The sequence below is a fragment of the Vanellus vanellus genome (assembly GCF_965231255.1).
Source record: "Vanellus vanellus genome assembly, chromosome: 8".
NCBI classification, from domain to species: Eukaryota; Metazoa; Chordata; class Aves; order Charadriiformes; family Charadriidae; genus Vanellus; species Vanellus vanellus.
In genome coordinates, this window is record NC_138913.1 from 23,648,176 (window position 1) to 23,667,891 (window position 19,716).

The 19,716-nt window shown below is 36.6% G+C and overlaps 1 protein-coding gene across 1 annotated transcript; it reads left to right on the forward strand.

Moving 5' to 3' along the window:
- Nucleotides 1-638: 638 nt before the first annotated feature.
- On the forward strand, nucleotides 639-16,733 carry RBP1 (retinol binding protein 1; the record flags this gene model as incomplete). The annotated part of the gene is made up of 4 exons (XM_082487344.1): nucleotides 639-711; nucleotides 1,328-1,506; nucleotides 13,502-13,603; nucleotides 16,584-16,733. The coding sequence occupies 4 exons, from the start codon at nucleotides 639-641 to the stop codon at nucleotides 16,635-16,637; spliced, it is 408 nt and encodes a 135-aa protein (XP_082343470.1). The 3' UTR covers nucleotides 16,638-16,733.
- Between the last annotated feature and the right edge of the window lie 2,983 nt (nucleotides 16,734-19,716).

The window sequence follows — 19,716 nt, forward strand, 5'->3', positions numbered from 1 at the left end:
TTAACTGCTGCTTCTTAATACAAGTTTCCACCTAACTGGCCCTTTTTGAGCCCTCAGTTGACCAAACAGCTTCCACTGGTAGTTCTCTAGAATTACGGAGCTCATAGAACAAGTTAAAGTAATGCCAGACACAAATTGTTTTCACTGAAAGACTCTGTATGGTCATTTTCTGAAAAGAAGGCGGCCTAAAGTAGCTGGAACATATTCAAGGAAGAAAGATTTGCCTCAAAAAACACACAAGATAAGTACTTGTATAACTTTGGCTAATATCCTAAACTAAAGCTATTTTAAAGGTTTTTTTTCTGAGCGGCATGAAGAATGAAGGGTAATATGGTTAAAATGGATCCCCAGATAATCAGTACCCTTACAGAAGTTATATGGAAGGTGAATGTTTCATTCTGTTTAAATCAAGTCATCCTGCTGTCATTAGAAATCTCAGAGTTTCAGCCTTGTGGAAGGATTTAAAGGCAACACTTCAAGAATAATCGGATTAGAAGGACTTGCGTAGCTACATGGTCTAAAAAAGAGATAAAAGAAACTAGAGTTCAAACTTTCCACAAAGAAAGGCAGTGAGCTGTGTGGTGCAGAATCAACACACTGTTCTGAGACTTTGATTTTGAGAATTATCTGAAGTAGGGATGCCTGCAGATTTCAATGGTTACTGGAAAATGGTCAGCAATGACAATTTTGAGGAGTATCTGAAAGCACTGGGTAAGGTCCCCTTCATGTTTCTTTAGTAAATGATAAATGCAACCTATCTTAGTCTTTACATGAATTGTATTTTTTCTCGTACAATCATAAATCATTTTTGTGAGAAATATTTTTTCAGAAATGCACTTTAAGAATTGCCTTATGCAAAATTGTTTTGTCTTAAGCAGCTTCTACTTTTTACCATCTTGAAGCTTAGATTAACAGAGATTAAACTACGTAGCTTGAAGAGGTAAGTGGCGGATTTCAAACTTGAAAAAACGACCATAATTTGAAAAAGAGTAAAATTTTTATGTGTAATAAAGACACAATAATGTACTTAATGTACATTATTTGTGTGTTTGCATTTGATGTGAAGTGCTAGTATTTCTATAGAAATATTGAAGGCCTTATTAACTGTCAAATACAAGTGGTATTATTTACATAATCAGAAGATCAAAACATGAACTTATTTGAGTTAAAACAGTTAGGTTATAGACTTCTTCCTGATGAGAAAGCTGGCCTGAAAGATCTGGACATTTATTTATCTTTGTTCATTTTATTTCTCCCAAGAGCTACAAGCTTCTTTTTGTGGTAGACTTTTCTGGATTAAAAGAATTCTTTTTCTTTTCTTTTTCAGATGTAAATGTTGCTGTAAGAAAAATAGCAAACTTGCTAAAACCTGACAAAGAAATCCTTCAGAATGGGGATCACATGATCATTAAAACGCTAAGCACTTTTAGAAACTACATCATGGAATTTGATGTAGGAAAGGAGTTTGAGGAGGATTTAGCTGGGGTGGATGATCGCAAATGCATGGTAAGAATTAGAACTGTAACAACAGAGAAAAAAATAGAATATTAATAATCTGAGGCCTTTCACATCTTTTAACTGTTTTAGGTGATTATTCCTAAAATTATTTCTATACTTCTCAGTTTGCCAAGATGTGCACACAGTTTTTAGCATGCTTTTATATCAGTTTTATCAATGGATGAATAGTAACTTCAATGAAACGTTACTCAGTTATACTGGGATATTTGTTAGTCAAAAAGACATTTAGGCTCAGACTTCCAGAAACTCTTTGCTGAGTAATGTTTTACACAAAAGGAAATCCACTGATTCCAGGGTCGGACACTATTCTCCATGTGTAAGAATGGCCAAGTTCTTAGAAGTTGCAGCTTTTCTTTCTTGTTCTTGTTCCTGTGCTCCTTCGTTCCCAGGTGGATTTATTAGAGCAGATGCGTTAATTAGCCTACTAGAACAAATCTTATTGCAATCAATAAGTGAAGACTGAGGACTCTGCCTTATGAGTTCTCTTTGCTTGCTAGAGAGACAATATTTTCTAACTTATGACTGATAAATACCAATTAACAGGGGGAAAAATTGAGAATACCGAGTTCTTTCCTGTTAGTTTGAAAGCCTGACACCTGCAATATCCTACAGTGAAGAAGTTGATACGCAAAAGAAAATTATCTCAAGAGGGACTATAAAGTAAAAATCACATAAAAAAAAGAGTTAATAGCTTTCCATTCTTAGATAGTGCCATTTAAAACCAATGCTATTCTCTAACGCTAGGATATGCAAATTTGCTTTTGGTCTGGTGATGGCAGAAAAGTGACGGCAGGAAAGGGAAGGATCATGAAGATCAGTAAAAAGGAATGGCTAGCTAGCGAGTACCTCAACTAATCCTTCTGTATTCCTCGTTACAGAGGGTGGAAGCATGATACAGTGCAGAATACAGAATTCGCAGAAGGGAAAAGCAATGTCTATTTGAGTATAGGAAAGTGCCCCAATGTCGTAACGCATTTTTGACTGCTGGAAGGCTCTTAGTCATGATAATGAGGTCCAGATCCACTGAACAGTTACAAGCCCAAAGGAAGACTTAGATTTAGGTGGCTAAATTACTATCAAAGATAGCAATGTTCAAAACATCTGCTCAAGCGCTAAAAATGTCTGAAGTCTTCAGTGTTTGCATCAGTGAAGTACTGGTTTGTGTGTTTACAGAACTGTCTCCATCTAAACATTATCTGTACTTTAATACCACTAAATTCCATCTAAAAGGAGGACTAAAACATCCTCTACATGGCAGAAAGAAGTAGTTGTGCTGTGAGGCTGTCTAACATATATCTGCAATGAGTTCTTACAAAATGTGTCAGATCACCACTGTGCTGAAAAATCAAATTCAGAAAACGGAAGTGTGGCCCTCGCCTAGTCCTGCTTTTGAAATGCTGAATAGATTTAACACACAATTTTTAATTTCCTGACAAATACTGTAACTATTTCATTATTTGTAACAGGCCAAAATTCTCTACCCTACTTTGCTAAATTTTGCGATGGGGAAGAATTCAAAATGTTGAACCAGAAAGAAGAAATCAGAGAAAGATTATTCTAGCCACTACAACAGCTATATGATCTGGAGTGGAACCTTGTTCACCCTACTTCCAAGGGTTGCTTAAACATTTTATCTATTGACTGTTTAATGCAAGATGTTTACTCAGCCTTGGAAGCAGAAGGTACGAGCATCTTCCTGCCTTTTCAAAAAATACCCAAGGGGTAGTCACTAACCCTGACTGTTTTGTTAAGAATGACTTAGGCACGTAACTCCAGAAAAACTTTCTATGTCCCTTTATGGCCTCCACCAACAGATACCAGCTGCAGCTGCACAGTTAAGGTCACTGGTTCTCTATTTGCCTTGTAGCAATGTATCATACTTTAAAGTTCAATTTTCTTATTAAAGATTTCTTTTATACATGCAACCTCAGTTTTCTCAAATGCAAAACAGTATAAGAAGCTGTCTTTCTGAAGCCACTTCAGCCCAAATCTGATAACCATAATGTCAGGCAAAACTTGCAGTTGTTAAGCAACAAAATAACTCCGACAGTCCAGAAAGCGTCTTGTGAGAGAGGGGTCATGGAGGTGGACCACTCCCTGAGTGGTGCTATGAAGAAAACCACCGTAGAAGCAAAGGTTGAATATCATTCTTGGCGTTTCCTTTTCTCACCTGTAGCTTGTAAAACTGCATACCATAAATGGCTTAATCATTAATAGTCAACCTATGTAATGGGAGAGATTGTGAATCAATTATCGTTATTTGTATTGTGGACTGAGCAGCCCACTGGGCAAGTTTTATCCAAGGAACTCTATGTATGAGAAGTACAAAGTAACACGGATAAGAAAAATTACACATTAAACATTAATCTATATAGCAGAGCAATCATCAGGAAGCTAGAAGAAATAACCTTAGAAAAAAAATCATCCAATAGGTATACATCATTTTTTCTTTTAATGAAGAATATATCATCTAGCTAGTGTTAACATACCAGTAAAAATAATATTAGCACGGTGAACAGGTTAGATCTTGTGTATAATTCACTAAAATTGTGTTCACCTTTCAGTTGTAAAACACATCTTTGAGTCAGTCAGGGTAGAGTGTAACTACAATAATTTCAAATCGATACTGTCTGTGATGAGTAAAAGCTAAAAAGTTTTGCTGGTACTTATTTTAGAAGCAAATTGAAGGTTTGACAGTAGGAATTGATACTCCTGTGATAGTATAGGCCCCCATCCTTCATTTCAGTTAGGATTTTTTCATTTTTATAGTTGGTCGCTCCTGGAAGCCTGTCTGAACTTTCTGGAACAGTGAGTTAATTATGCTGAATAAACCTTAGCAGTTTCAGTTTGTCCTTTTTTTGACCTTTAACTATCGCTTCCTTGTATGCAACATGGTTTTAGGTGATTCTGTTGTCTTAAGAAATATAGGTAACAGCATCCATTCCTTTAAGATTTTTTTTCTGTTGAGAAGTGAAAATTTGCTACTTTGGAATCTCAAGAAACTCAAAAGCCCTTCTAGTTTAGTTAAAGATGCAATTTCTCTGTTCTGTAAAACCAAAGATTAGGAAAGTTGACCACACTGATGTATGGACACAGGAGACATCACTAATCATAGTGCAAGGTACTTCCAAGAAGACAGTTGATACTCAATGCATTCTAAGCATTACTGAAACCACGTATGGAGCACGCTGCAGTACAACCTCATCTCTTAAGGAATGCAGACATCTGCATTCACTTAGCTCTGTAATGGTATTGTGCTTCTCCTGGAGCTTTTCCCCAGAGATTTTATCTCCTAGATAAAAGTTAAATAGGAGTGTCTCTGTTTGTCAATTTTGTGAAAAATGGGTTTCCACAAGTTTAATCATAGGGTTGTTGTATTTAGGGTTGTTGAAAACTTGGCAGTTTGAACTACAGAGGTAAAATGAAAGTTTCTGTATTCAGAAGCATATTTTATTCTTTGCAAATGTTACAAGGTGCACGTAAGATGGTGTAGAAAGAATTTTAGAACATTAATGTTGTATTACATTATTTCTCTATGGTGTGAAGTTTGAATCGGACCATGTGATAAAGTTTCTACTACTTTGAAGAGTTTGTTCACGGTTTTAATTGGTAACAGACAGTGCACAAAGACAGAAATTTAAAGTCAAATGGATAGCTATGGCTTAGGTCTTTCCCAAACTTGAGTGTTTGATCATGCTATCTTCATTCTCAGTGAAATTCCAGTCTCATCATGAAATTCCTCAATTTTAAAGATAAATTCTATAATCTGTAGTTGTGATTAATTTGGTGAGTGTCTCAGGTATTGCACCAAGTGTAAAACCTTGTTTCATGCACATAAACTTTACTGTGGAAAAAAACTACCGTGCAGAAAAGCAAGACCTTATTGAAACAACAATTAACGAAAAAACATCTCTGAAAGTATGTCTCATTCATCACCAGATAATTTTGCCTTCCTGATGCAAAAGCTGAGGAAACATCTGCAATGTGAAATATTTACCAGTAAACATAAGAATGGGGCAGGATCTGACACTAAGCAGAAAAGTTAGCCCTATGTACATTCACAGTGAATTTGCTTAGTACATCAGTCAAAAGTTTATAAAAAAGTTAACTGAAAAATCTTAGTCTGAAGTTTTGTGTTCCAAGTCTTTGCACCCAATGAATCCAAGCAGATTGAGAATTACTTCCCTAAAATTTTTACTTTTCTAATAATTTTGCTGCTAAAGTCAGAGAAAGTTTTTGCATTATGTTTTTTCTCTGCTGTTCAAGCATTTGAATGAGACTGAATTGCTTTAGCTTACGCTATCCAGAATGAATCTTTTGACAGAGATTAAGGACAAAAGAAGTTTCTGTGTTCTAATTAAAGAACAGCAGAATTTCTTGGATAACTGAAAACAGCATTAGTTGCATTCGAATTGAATATTTGGCGAAGCAAGTGAAGGATACTTCAGTAACTCAGAGCCTTGTGCTCTTTGGCATAGTATTTTTCTTCTTACATTGAAGCAGGAAAGGAAATTACAGTGACTGGGGACTGGTAAACAGACAAAACTGCAAGAATTTGAAAATGGAGGTGGGAAATCGTACAAATCAACCATTTAGTTAACCAAAACAGAATACAAGCAGACTATAACCATGGTTAAGTTATCAAATGGGTGTTTAGGATTCCATTATTTGAACTAATACAACTTTTAGTCATAGCTAAGACTTGCTGGGGTGGTAAGGGGGATTTGGGAGCTGGAGAATTCACTCGTCAGGTCTGTCATACATCTTGCCATATGAAGTATCCTCCTGAAACTATATAGGCATTTAACATTTAAGACAGCCACATAAGGATTGTCCATAGGCACCTGACCAATCTTTTCGTGACATGAACTGGTGCTTAGTTCCATGTGCCCTATCCTAGCAAAATGAGGTAAGTTGTTTGAAACTGATCACGACTCTGTTTTAAATAACAAACATGCCTAATGTGAGACTCATTCCTTTCTAGTTTGTATTCAGGAAAAACACATTGAAGTTTAGTTGTTCTGGGCATAATTTGATTTACACTGCTGCGAGGTCAGAATAAAGCCCTGTTACAAAATCACATGGCTCATGAAGCTTATTTAACTATTTAGGCTGGGCTCCTCTGTTCCACAGATGGAATTCCCAGCTGTTAATCTAGTTTAGAGTAGGTATTGGAATGAAGACTTTGCTGCCAGAAAATGAACAACCAACAAACAACTTTCCAATACTTGGAATTTCAGTAGGGATCCCCCACAGGGTGAGAAGATTCAAAATAAATTGTGCTTGTCTAGTAAGATGCAAGATCAGCAATATGTCTTTACTTGATCTCTCCGATTGAACTATTTTGTTTCTTTACCTCTTCAAATGCTGTCCTTTTCTTTTTGGCTTGTAAGCATTTTCTCATGTACATTGTTGGAACAAGCATTGTTCTAGAATGACGCTTGCTGGGAGGTGTTTTTATGTCATTGCCTGTATGTATATACTAGTCTTATCTCAAATCTAGTGTCCTCTCTCTCTGCAGTACTGTAAATTCCCCAGCTCCTCATTGGAATAATCTCTGACTTTGAGGGGTTTTAATTTAAAGGAGGTAGTCTTCATGTAGTTTTCTGTTTATACTTTTGACACTTTACAAACTGCTGTTCACAAGTGAGGAAGAACAGTCCTCCAGTCAACCCCTCTGAGGCTCCAGAAAACAGAAGTTGACTCTTGGATCTGTCTCAGGCTCTCTGAAACTCTGGTTCATTCAGTCTCTGTGCCTCAATAAAGAGGAGCTGTTTCCTTTTTTCTGCCTTGTTTCACACTGCATGCCCTTTTGGCATTACTGCTTATTATCTGTGATATGCTCAGCACATTTGCACAGTGATATCAAATGAGCTCTCTAGAATCTTTTGCCATATAATTTAAGATGTCATTAACTTCAAATTTTGCAGTGCTGGATTCATGTCTAAAACCTGAGCCTGATCAGAAGCTTTGAGCTAGTTATTCACAAAACTGCTGCCAACATACTGAAGCTTTGTAGGGGAAGTGGTTTTGGATGGGCTGAGCATTTCAGCTTGTTGTGAATCCTAAAAAGCTCAGAGAGTTATGAATGCAGAAAGTGCAATCAGAAAGAATAAGCTGAAGACCTGAGAACCAGACTTACCAAATCCAATTTTGAATGACAAACCATTAGTGTTATGGGACAATTGCATCTTGCTAAAATTACAGAGGATAAATCACTTATACACATTTATTTAAACAGTAAGTGTCTTAGAATCAATTCTGATCCTTGCACAAAGTGAATTGGGTGTGCTGTTTTGTACTTTTTTTTCTGGCATAGGATATACACAAGTCTTCCTATTTTTGTATTATTTGTATACATTTTTATTTCAGTAAGAAAAAGAAATCCACCATTCCTAAGAAATAAAACAGTATGCACTATCCAAAATATTGATTATACTCCTCCTCCCACATATTGTCACCCGCATAGCCTGGAGCTCTGACGCATTTACTCTCCTGCTCCTTGGAACATGTCTCTAGTCATTGCTTTCATTCATCGCTTTTATGAATAAGGATTCAAAATAAGGAATTTGAACGTTTAGGATTGGATCCTCTCTGACAGCAGCTAACCCTTTGATCTAAAAATTGTCAATCCAATGCTAAGCCCCTTTGCTAGCAATGGAGATGCTGACAATCATAGAAGCAAAATACTGCTTCTAGAAGTGTCTCATCTTTTCACTACAGTGAACTTCATCAGTCAGGTACAGAACGCCCACATTATAACCAGCTTCTCTTTCAATAACAATCTGAGCAAGTTTGTAATGGCGTGAACACATTTCAGAGTCCTGTAGCGATAGATACCTATTATGAGGCATCACATCTGCCAGCCCAACATGCAGCTAAGTTGTATTGTACTACCAACCATTTCCTATGAGTTAACTTTGGGAGTTTTGTTGCTGCGTGGCTAAAAACGGGAATGAAGAAATGGGAGGTTAGATTTATAAGTGCTTCTACAGGGTTGAGCTGAAGTTAGTAAAGGAAGGAATTTGACCTAGCGACAGGATAGCGAAGTATGCATAGACTTTGTCCAGCAGCAGTATCTTGAGATAAACTCCAGGAATCCTACCACTAATTTTTTTGTTGGATTTGATGTTGTTTCCTCAGTAGTTTATCTGTCTGTCACCAACCTGCCAGATGCATATTTGATGAGATAAAAGGAGTTACAGGATGGAGGGATGACAAACCCTGAACATGGTTGTAGCCCTGTTAGCAGTGTGCAGCATGCCTCCTACCCAGAAGGTCATAGGTAGTGACTACATTACAGAATGCCCCTTCACAGTGACAGTGATTTTGTCTGTGATATCAACATTATTTTATTCCATCAGCACTTCATTTGACAAAAATTTCACTTGCAGACTGCTTACCAGAGGTTTTTATATCACTTTGCTACCTAGTACAGATGAAAATGCTTTATCTTGAGAAGATATTAAATATCTTGTTGGATATATTGCATGTTTGACCAAAAATTCTAGGATATTTTCTTTGGTGTTATTTGAAAACACAATACAGGACACCGCTTGAGTGTGTCATCTGACCTAAACAACTACTTGCCATTATGATTTAAGTAGTGTTAAACAATTACAGTTGTGAAATGACTGGTCATTCTCCTAAGAAGAAAATTACTGGTTTGAGATGGAGCAGGGAGTGTGTCATGAAGTTTTAGAGTATTGCAGTCATTTGCTGCATCATGATACAGAGACAACTCTCTGAAGGGAAGTGGAAGAAAAATAGAACTAGTACTGCTGTGTTTCTCCTCCAGATGGGAAATCAATAATATATTTTTGATGAAAGGTGGTAGCTGCAATTCACATTTGTAAATGCAACGTGTTGAAAATCTATGTAGCGTTAACAAAAAATGTTCATGGACTACTTTTTAAAAAAATGTTATTTTCTTTCATTCACCTGTAAAATGCATTATGTATCTTCAACTGCAGAGCACATGACACAAGCAAACAGATTAGGAATAGCCAACATGGGAATGAGAAACATTGTACAGACAAATGTTTGTGCACTTAGACCTCACTGGGAAATGCAAAGTTCTCTGATATAATAGTTTGTTTGATGAATACTTCAGGAAATTACAAAAGTCAGTATCTCTGGCTGTGGGTCAATATGACTTGCCACTAGAACCTGGAAGTAATATCTCTTGTAATTCTGCAAGACTTCACTACTGTTGCTGCTACTAGAGAAAATGCAAATTCATAATGAATAGGTTTGTTTTGGTTTTACTAAATATTTCATTTAATAAATCTACCTTGCTTCATAACTGAAAACAGTAACGAGAATACTTTAATTATCATTTCTTCTCATTTTAATTTTCAGGAAGATGGTGTTGCTATGCACATGTATTTAAATCTTCATAATGCAAAGAAATTAAATCACTAACAAAAGTATGTGAATGGCCAAGTAATATAAGGAGAATATCTAAGTACACAAAAATAGTATAAGACTACAGAAATCATGTCATAAAACTAAAGAAAATTTGGACATTTTTGTCTTCTCTGGCTTCAAAGGCTTCTTCACCTCCCAGAGGAGCTCCATTCTCTATTATTACACCTCAAGAGCAAAGAGTGTATAATCCAAAAGGTGTGAAATATTGATGGTTAGAAGTATGATCAAGTAGTAAGTAATCAAAACTTAAGCTTGCTTATGACAAACTAGGTTACGTACTAGCAATTTGAAAGGAATAAATGAATTCTTCCATTCATCCAGTTATCATACAAGTAGTAGAAGATGCTCAAGAAGGCAGGAGCCTTCAGTTTTAGAGAAATACTCCATTATCATCTCGGGTTTGTTACCATCAGGAAACTGCAGATTTCCAGTGTCCTTAAAGTTTGTCTACTTCTCTTCCTCTTGCTTTTGCAGGAAGATGGAGAATAGGAACTGTCTGCCCAGGGATGCTGTGCTCACCAAACCCTGGCAAAGTCTTTCAGTCATTCCAGATAGGAGGCAGTAGCTCAGTCTCTGTAATCAGGCAAAACCTTAGGTAATGCTATTATCAAAATGGTGGCAAACAAGGTTAATTATAAAAGCCTACTTTTCTAAGAAAAGTTGCTTTACAGAAAAGGTAAAGCATTTCTTTATCTTGATAGTAACTGTGTGCCAGGAGAGGAAAACAAAGCAACTACAGGCTCGTACAGAACTGCCTTACTAGTCTATTCAAGTGCTTAACTCCTAATTACACAACGGTGATATCCTGATCCAATCTTTAAAAATATATACAACAAAAGAGATGACATTTACCAACATTTGCCCTACGGTGGTATTTTTGGAATATTACTATTGTGTTGTGACTCAAATATTTGGAAGTGTTCTAAGGCAAGCATTGCTGTATCTTAGCTGTTGGTAAAGGGTGGACTTCTGGCAGCAGCCAGTGCATATATAACAGCCATAGTAACTCCAGCCTCAACCAATAGTCAATGTGCGTCTCAACAGAGATCTTCAGAATGGAAGACCTTATTTCAGTCTGAGTTAAAAGAGAAGTTTCTATCTGCTGTATGAGTTGTGTCTTTTATTATATGAGATATTACAGTTTGACCTAAAGAAAGAAAAGATAAAAATATCGCTGATTAACCGTACTGTCATAAAGTGGTTGTTCCTGCTAACAAAGAAGAGGACATTATGTTCTCCTGCAATATAATCTGTCCTTTATAACCCTCATAGCAAAATAGCCACATACAAAAATCAGAAATGGTATGGTTTACTCATATCCGCTTATATTTCTCAAAGGGAAGGCAGAGGATGATAACTGAGAATATTGGCTGATAAAAAAGCTTGGTTAACGGTCTGTGGTATTATACTCTTCATGGTTATCACCAAACTGCCTAAAGCAATGTCTAATCTTGACTGGAAAAACAAGAAATCCAGAGAAAAAAGTGTGTTGTTCTGTGAGATGAAATAATTTCAATAACCCTTGGTGGCTGAAAAAATTAACATTTGCTTGCACTGCTACAAACATTTCTCAGTTGGCCCCAAATGTATTATGGTAGTGAATATTATCAAGACTAATAACTTCCACGACTGACTTCGAATATTAATAGTACTAATAAAGTTAAATCTTATTTTATCATGGTATATTGCCTTTGAATTCACATACAAACCCACTTTAACTATTAAGCTAGTCTGATTAAACTATGCTGAGCTAATACTCAATGGATCAAAATAAGTTGTTACTAAGCAAAGCTGCATATATAAATGCTTCATTCCACAGTATCCCTCACATCTACAAGTCATCGATAGAAATAATGTTAATTTTCTGATTTATTCATTTTTTAGACTCATCAGAAAGTCTTCAATATGTTAACTTATAAACTAAACATTTTTCACTTTGACTAGTATTATTTGTTATCTTCTATCTCAAACTGGATGTCTACAGATTAAAAACATATATGGAAGAGGATATGAACTATGATGACCACATTAACTACAGCTTTACCCAAATGTGGTGTTCCTGCCTACATTAACATTTTATACATTAAAAGGATATGGCCTTTTTAAAATGTTACCTACTATTTGGTTTAAATACGTCATTTTGCAAGAGTGAACAGAAGCATTTGTGAATGTATTTTCCAAATCAGAGAGTTTTTTAGCAAGAACACATGAGTTTATCTTTCAGAGACCCCATATGGTGCAAACAGACTATATGGGATCCATAACAATGCCTTGCCTATGATTATCTATGCTGGCACTCTTACGTGATTCATTTTCCATGCTTGTTTAGTCTAAAGCTTCCCAGGGGTGGAGACTGCTGGCTGTACTCATTTGAAGATAGTGGCTATCATGGTTATCATTTATGAATTAATTGTTTGTGACATATACAAGTAGTGTTCTTGAATGTGTAGTTCTTGAATGTTGAACTGGTTTTAGTTGCTAGAATGACAAATGTAGGCTGACTACTTTTCTTGGAAACTACACAGGATGGACACAGTAAGTTTTATTTTAACGATAGATCAGAATTCATCTTGTCTCCATATTTGACTACTCATACAGGCAGTGGCTGAAAACTTTTACAACGTAGACAGTAATTCCATATTTAGTCCTCAGATTCACTTCAAACAAGCTGGTATAAAAGTCATGTGCTAATGTTGATGTTAAACTATCCTCATGAAGCCCAAATTGTCACTGCTCTTCCCCTTCCCTCTTTAACTATTTTACAGAGGATTGCTTCTCTTTATCTTAGGGAGATGTGAAAGGCAAGTTGTCAGTAAAGACTAACCAGAGTAACAAGCTGTAGGATGCACCCTTATACATTTAAGTAGTTTTATGAATCAAGTTCTATTGAACTACTCAAGATGGCACCATTATTCACAAAAGTTGAATCCTGCAACACCTTACTCTCACTCTTATTCTGCCAGTCCTGGCTCAAGTAGTTCTCCAGCTACAGTTACACAAATCAGGTTGCTGGCAAAGTTACCAATTTGCTGATAATTCCAAACCATTCTACTCGATGCCAGAGAGCAGATTAAGACATGGGGAAAAAAACAGTTTAGGATTTAAAAGCCTTGTCACCCACAGCTGCCCGTAGGTGGGTACTTTTTACAGGTAGAGCAGCTGAGGAATTCTTCTTATGGTGGAGAAGAACAAACTGAATTTCAAGTTTTCAGCTCCTTTTGCAAATACAGTGTTAGGCTTCACATCCCTTCTGCTGCTGTATCTGTCAGCAGCGAGAGAGGAGTGTGCTGTTGCACAATGAATTTTATGATTTTTTTTCTTGCATTTAAACAGCTTTATCTGATCCTTCCAGGTTTTGGGAGGCACTTGTGCAGCAGCTTTCTATTTAGGCTCATCTCTTTTGCAATTATCCTAACTGTTACAACACTCTACAATTATTCTTCTTATGAGACACATTAATCATTTATTATATTGAAGAGAAGTTTTGGTTTAAGGAAACTAATCATAATATCAGAGAATACTACAGTAACACTGCACATACCTATTTTGTTAGACCACCGTATCTTGGGATGGAGATAAGCTTCTTTGTGTACAGAATGGAGAAAAAGAAGGTCGTGGTTGGACCCAGTGGATTGAAGGAGATGAAATGCACCTGGTAAGATCATGTAACAGGTTTTAAATGCCACTCAATTAAAATGGTTAGATGTAATTCAGCAGGCTGTGTGGTATGTTATCTTGGCTTACTTTGACATAATTCTGTATTGGTGCGGTATTTGACTTGTTTATAAAGCAACATTTTCATTTGGAGCCATTATTCTTTTATTTCCCCTACAAAGACTGCCTGATTTCAAAGCAGTACTCTTTCTGTGTTAACTCTCTGTCCAGACATACCAGTTTGAAATGTTTACACTGAGGAAGACTTTTAACAGGATGTCCTTCATACAGTCTGTGAAATACACAGTATGGAAGCTGGTGAAATTATGCATTCAACAACAAGCCATAAGGGGAAAATACACCATTGTTCTTTTAAAATAATTACAGGCCAGACTGCATAATAGCCTAGAGACCTAAAACAGCAATTGTTTTTGAAATGTCATGTTCTTTCGGATCATCATTTTTATCTTTCTCACTTAACAGAACCTGAAAGAAGATGCCTGTTCTTTTCTCACATAGCTCTTTGTAGCATCCTCACTCTCTCATCAATGTGGGTAAAAGGCAGTCTTCCTGCTGAGATAATAAAATCCAACCTCCATTTCCATTCACTGTTTGTCTAAATGGATGTTCTCTAAATATTCAAATCAGTAGAAAAGTTATGAAATCTTTGCAAAAGTACTCCAAACCCCTTATTACTAAACACAAGTTTCAGGAAGTACTGGAAGTCCCAGAAACCAGTTTGGGAAAGGAATATATATGACAGATCTTACCATATGGACTACACACTTGATATAACGCAGGTAGGGAAAAACTTACTGTGTAAGTGATCATTTTATAGCTGAGGTCATGGGCTCACTGAAAGTAGGTGGGAAGCAATAAAAAGGAGACTCCAGAATTTCCTGTATATACATATTTTCTCTAGCTATACACAAATGCACTACAGTATTTCCACGCTACCTCTCAGGTTCACAACAGTTGGTGCGATGAGATCAAGCATCAGCCCTTTCCTTTCTCTACTGGTGGACAGGATGCAATTAGCCATATAATGTCTGGCCTAGAAGTTCAAATTACACATTGCTGCACTCAATCATACGCATATGCGCACTCATCTGCACATATATGGAGCAATAGTACTAGTTGCTCTTGGATTTCTCTGTATTGGCATCCCGGTTTCTGTCCCTTGCCAGCACTGCAATCAATATATCTTCCTATTTCCTGTCCCCAACACCAATTTCTTTAGCCCTGATTTCTGCTATCCTTGCTCTGATTCATGCTCTAGCCGTACAACCTGGCCATGGACCTCCAGGCCAAACCACTTTCTATACTTGACCCTGTCAAGAGTTTGATTTTAGACGTCATAAATTCAGATTCAGTTGTTCAGACATACGTGTCTAGTGCCACTTTATGTACCGCGAGGTAAACTGACTAATCTGAGGCGGCTTTTTCAGAAGGCTTTGAAGAGTTCAGTATCATACCTGCCAGCTCATGCAGGCACCCATGCACTCATTGGCACTTGTACAATTTATCACAATCTGTCTCTCATATACACAACAGTCAGTCCAAAATTACTTTATGCAAAGGAAGTAACCAAGTATTTTAGAGGACAGTCCCCAGTATTTCAATTTTATCACTTTTTATATTTCATGAACTTCAAAAGATGTCATCTTTATTTCTCTGAATCCTTGTTAATGTAACTCTCTCCATTAAACATACAATAAAAGAGTCCCATTTAGCATCTTATTTTTGACCAGCTAAGATTACTACGTCCTGTACTCTTGAGAGTCCTTTGATGCAATGGGCAGTTACCTCTAAAAAATTGATACTCCGATAGCTTTATGATCCTACTGAACACAATGAGCCAAGTGTTAATTTAATTCTTTCCACAGTTCTGTAGAGAGTAGTACCACATCCTTTAGTAGTTTATCGCCTCCTATTTTCTCCATTTCATTCTATGGTCTGTACTTTGTAGTTCTTTTTCCTCTTTAGATTCTATTTTATGTGAGTGACTTATTTGACCATTCTCCATTTCCTTTTGAGTTTTATTGCCCTTTTCTATCGTATTGATTGCTTCTGCTCTGTAGGTTTTTGTCACTGTCAGCAGATCTCTTAGCCCTTATTGCACACTCCTTCTTCCAGGTTACCTATATAGAAGTGAACAAAACAGGTCCTAACTAAAATCACTGTATCAGTCTGCTAGTTTAATCAATTCATCATGAAGCAATTTCTCTTACTAGGGACTAGCAACATATGCCAATAAGGTTATTGACTCAGTGTAAGTTTATTTTAATATGTCATTTTATCAAAGTCCCCCATAAGAAAATGTGCATAACTTCCCAGGAAACTGTGCCTCCTGATTCCTCAAAATATTCTAAAAGCTCTATTAAAAGTCTTATCTTGAAATAGAAAGTACATCCCTTCTGCTAGGTCATACATAAACTTTGTCTTTATGTCCCTTAAGAAGTTCCACCCCTTTTTCTTCTTCCACCAAAATCAGTCAACACCTCCACACATCCCCACACGTATTGTGTGCACTTCTCAGGTCTAGCTTAAGTAGTTTCAGTAATGGAGAAGATTAAACTGCATCTTCAGTGAGATTAGATAAATGACAGTAGGCTTCACAAATCAGCGCCCAAGATATAAACATCATTGCACCCGCTTATGCACAGTTCTGTGTGATCCAATGACTAGTAAGTAGGGATTTTTTAAAAGCTCTTATGGAACAGAAAAGAACAGTCAACAGCATTAGACATCCAGTATGATCAAGTTCAGTCAAAACTCATTGCTGTACTGTGATTTATAGACCTAGATCAAATCTTCTGTACACAACTACCTGTCCTTTTCTAGCCATGACCATTGTGTTGCTAGAGTGGGCTTTCAGCTGATTTCTGGTTTTGTAGGTTTGAATGACCAGTCATCAACATACAGATTCAGGCATGTGTCCTGTGTAAAAGTTGCATTTTTTAATTATTTTTTCTTCCTAGGAAATAAGAGTGTGTGGAGTCAAGTGCAAGCAGGTCTTTAAGAAGGTACAGTGAGCCTACAGCTGACACAGAAGTGAAGAACAGTAGAATTTACCACCAAATCTCCAAATGCTAGTAATGAACATCATCAGTGACAAGAGCAAACACAGAAATGAAGATCTCATTAGAACTGTATATTTAGCAAAAATATTTTTAACAAATCATTTTAAAGAAATAACCGCAAATAAAACTATTTTTAGAAATGCCAATTAAAGATACTAAACACTACAAATGTGTGTGTACCATAATTCTTGACTACACTAACATAGGTCTGTTTGTTATAAAACAAGATACTGGACCTTAAGACCTTGTAAGCTAATTTTTTTCTCACAGTGGAAGTCACCCTTCCATAGCCTTAGCAAGGGGCAGTCAGGAAGTCTTGTTTTCAGATGCTGAATTATAGTTGTAGGGAAGTGACTGAGAGCTGTAGTAAGTGGCTTACACTTAAATTCTGATTTCACTGAAGCCAGTGAGAATTTACCATCAGCTCCAATGGACCGGTACCTCACTGAAAGTATTCCACCAAAACCAAAAATCTAATTTCTCAAAATAAGTAAAGATATGGATCAATAATCTGGAAAAACAGTACTTACAGAAGCATGGCCAAAGGGAAATTCTTTTCTAAACACTTTAGCTACTATTTGCCCATTGGGTTTTTTTGGTCTTTTTCTTGAGAAACTAATAGTAAGATCACTGATAGAAACTGTATATAATTGTACACACATGACACAAAAGATATGACTAGAATTGCTTTGTACAATATCGTTTGCAGATGTTTTTTACAACCCATCATAGTCTTCATATTCTCATGCAGACTGAGTGCGTAACAAAGCATTAGCCTAGCAGTTTCCAACACTGATTTAATCACTAGTTATATTAATAGTAATTTGCTAACCAAATTGTAATATTTTCAGTCATATCAACACACTGGATATACAATTATCACAACCACTTCATTTTATGTTCAAAAGGACACAATGACACAGGGTGCCTGGTTGGATTGGACCTTTAGCACATGACACGGTATTACAGGTGTCTCCTGTAACAATTGTTATTAGCTATTTTCAGGGACATCATCAATGGGGAGGTTGCTATGGCAGAAGCTGAGGTGTTCTAAAGTGGGAAGATACCTTTACTTATTCTGCTGCAACCCCTTTGCATAGCATTGCTTTTGCCTTCTTTGGGAACCCAGCGCTAAGACAGTGAGAAATTTTAGACATTCATTATGAAAATGACAACAAATGCCACTGTTCTCCACTAATCTGAGACAGTTTTAAAATATGCATCATTATTAAGCCTGTTTAGAAAAGCTAGCAGCCTGATCTAACATGAAGAAATGGAGGTTCAGGAACAGTCATTGTAAAACATAAACTTAGTACAGCAGGGATGATAAACTTTCTGAACTAGGGTAATTCAACCATACTATATATATTGTGAGTGTAGCACCAGATGTGCTGTAATGGACATCTAATGCGATTTTGTAAAGTTTTGGTTTTTACTTTACGTCGGAAAATACAAATAAAATATTATACAGGAAGACTTAAGCATCCCTATGTGATAAACAGGTGAGACAACTGATAGGACAACCCATAGGACAAGAGGAAATGGCATCAAGTTGTGCCAGGGGAGGTTTAGGTTAGACATTAGGAAAAACTTCTACACTGAAAGGGTTGTCAAAGACTGGAACAGGCTGCACAGGCAAGTGGCTGAATTGCCATCCTTTGATGTATTTAAAAGCTGTCTAGATATGATACTCAGGAACATGGTTTAGAAGCGGACCTGGTAGCGTTAGATAACAGTTGGACTTGATGATCTTAAAGGTCTTTTCCAGCCATAACAATTCTATGATTCTATGAAAAATACTCCCTCTCCATGTAAATTCTGGTGTTACTATTGTAACAGCTGTGGCACATACTACTCAGAATTACAGACATATATAATGCAACCGTTTACTTTAAGTTCCCTTGTAATATTTTTTCTTGGCAATACGTAATAATCATGCCTGAGGAAGACTCTGGGAATTATACCTGAGCTTAGTCAACCAGATACATGCAGAAGCTGATTTTCTCTCATGGAAGAGCGTGTTAGCCATCTATCTATTTTTCCATGGCTAAATGGATATCCCTCCTGACAGACATACAGATCAGCAGTTAATGGTGATTAAGTTTTCTCGTACTTGGAGTGGGACAGGTCAAAACTGGTTACAATTAAATAAGACAGAAATGTTGTGGGGGAGGGAAAAGGATCAGAAACCTGTGTATATCAGGTGAAAAACGGTGTTCTGCTTAAGTGAAATCGCAAATAGCTGTCTACTTAAAATGTTATTTATCACCTTACACAAGGTTGGGGATATCCCAGTTGCCAAATTTCAGTGCATCAGTCATTTGTTTTTCTTGAAAGATTATTTGACACAGAAACCTCTTTCCTTCAAGTTTCTAAATTATTGATTTCTTAACCATGCACACTCTCCAGACACGTCTCCACACTCCAGCCCCAAGGAAAGCTTGAGAACAATGGAAAATAAGGAGTGAACTCCAACTTCTCATTTATAACGGATCTTAATTTTCTCAGACCACCTATGTTTTCCTTCTCATGTGAAAACTGAAACTACAAAATAAAGAGATGGTTCACACCACTATCCACAATTAAACTTTGCATAATTCTTTTTAATGTTCAGCACTGACTGAGACCTTTTCTGAAACGTAGATTTCCTTCAATAGAACTTGGCAGTTCATAACCCTTAATTCACCAGATGTCTTCTAATTTTTGCCTGCGGCTCCCTGCAGTCTTGTGTAACATTCACAAACTCTTTTTGCAGAAGGTTGTAAGTGGATCAATTAACATCTAGTTAAGTAAATCCAATTGTTAAAAGCTATTATTATTGTAATCAAACAGACAGCTTTTCCCCTTTGCATCGTTTGGTACAAGGCTAAATTTAGCACCATACTAATAACTAATGGCTTATCAACCAAAAGCAATGTAACATGCTTCTAATTATGAAGAAAAGGCAAGCTCAGGAAGTACTTCCACGGTTCACATATGTAAAATACAGAAACTTCAGAAACATTTAACTGTGAATACATTTTCTTCAAAT